The sequence below is a fragment of the Adiantum capillus-veneris genome, chromosome 24, assembly GCF_014529385.1.
Source record: "Adiantum capillus-veneris isolate H3 chromosome 24, ASM1452938v2, whole genome shotgun sequence".
NCBI classification, from domain to species: domain Eukaryota; kingdom Viridiplantae; phylum Streptophyta; class Polypodiopsida; order Polypodiales; family Pteridaceae; genus Adiantum; species Adiantum capillus-veneris.
In genome coordinates, this window is record NC_140954.1 from 11,922,448 (window position 1) to 11,923,927 (window position 1,480).

The 1,480-nt window shown below is 40.4% G+C and overlaps 1 protein-coding gene across 1 annotated transcript; it reads left to right on the forward strand.

The window, feature by feature from the left end:
- The first annotated feature begins 557 nt into the window (after positions 1 to 557).
- Positions 558 to 1,161, forward strand: LOC147425955 (uncharacterized). Its single transcript, XM_086499244.1, has one exon. It carries the CDS (start codon positions 620 to 622, stop codon positions 836 to 838), a length of 219 nt encoding a protein of 72 aa, XP_086355370.1. The 5' UTR covers positions 558 to 619; the 3' UTR covers positions 839 to 1,161.
- Positions 1,162 to 1,480: the final 319 nt, after the last annotated feature.

The following is a 1,480-nucleotide window of genomic DNA, read 5'->3' on the forward strand; positions in this document are numbered from 1 at the left end:
CAAATGAGATTATAAATGATGCATTTGGGGATTTTTTAGGAACTCATTTTAATAGTTAATGACTGTTCTGAGAAAAACATGAGTTTTTAATGTGTGTAGTTTTGCAATGTAGCAAAATCTGCTAGTCTGTTTCTTTGTCTTGATAAGCTCAAAAATTCGACCAGACAGTTTTTATAAATACTACAAGTAGTTCAAAAAATATCCTCAAAGAGAGTTTTAAAGATTTGTTTTTAGATAATTTTATTCAAATCCTAAAAAAAAAGGGCGCTAACGTGTGCTATTTTGTTATAACATTAGAATCCACACGAAGCTTTTAAGTGAAAGGAATCTTTTAGAAACTAAAATATCAAAGAAAGTTTCAACGCGTGAACAAGTCACATTGAATGCTTGACTCCTTTCTTCACACTAAGGCTTGAAAGCCAACAAGAAGACACTTGAACCTCATAGTCTTAGAATGTAGAGGAGAGAGGAGAGCTTGAAAAGAAGGGCCAAGCATTGAAAAGGCATTACGATGAGAAGGCCGGGCCGAAGACACGGGGGACCATGGCTGCGGGGGGTGCTAGCTATATACGGGCAAATTTGAAGGCGAGAATAATCTACGTAGTTGCGCTGTGCTTCAATGGCGAACATGAGATGCGGTTCCTCCATATTGGGTGTGGCGGTGATGATGGTGCTACTTCCGCTTGCCTTATCTCTGCTCGTTCGCCAGCTCACGTGGGCGGCGCTGTATCCTTTGGCTCTTCACTCCATGTCCACCCTCTTGTTGTTTGTGACCATGCAGCTGGATCACGCGGCCTACGACGCTCCTGACTTCAACCTTGACTTCTCCAGCACATGAGTCAGTGCAGGGGCTCGATACCCATATTCTGCACGCATGAGTCCCTTGCTTGCGCATACAGCCTGCCCTTATCTGGGAGCGAATGCCAACTTTCTTTTCGTACCCTGCAACTCTGACCTGCCTCTCCATCGAGTAAGAGGAGTATTTCTTGAAATACCTTCATGCTTAACTGATCCAATCAGTAAGAAGACTTTCCTTTGGGACACATAATTCTATTTCACCGCATGTAGAGGTTGTATGCTTATACACCATTGGCCTCTGAACTCCTCCAAATACATGTCTATGCTTGCTTACCCTAAATGAATATAAGCAGTTGTGCTATATTTAAGATCCATATATGATTGAAATGTCTAAATTTCTTCTCTCAATCTTATAATACAAGTGAATCTTCTTGATCATATTTGTCCTTTTTTTCAGCCTGTAATTTGTGTGCTGTATGAAATGTCAAACTCCCTTTGGCATGGATGTCAACATAGTTTAATCCAAGGATGCTTTCATTTGAAAAACGTTAACAAGGGAGTCCTTGACTGACAACTGTGATCAATTGCCACGTCCATGATATTTTGAGAATTAAAAGCTATTTTTTTCTAGTAAGACTAAAATGGGAAAAGTTTCGCATTAAGGGAAATTTGGAACTGGTGC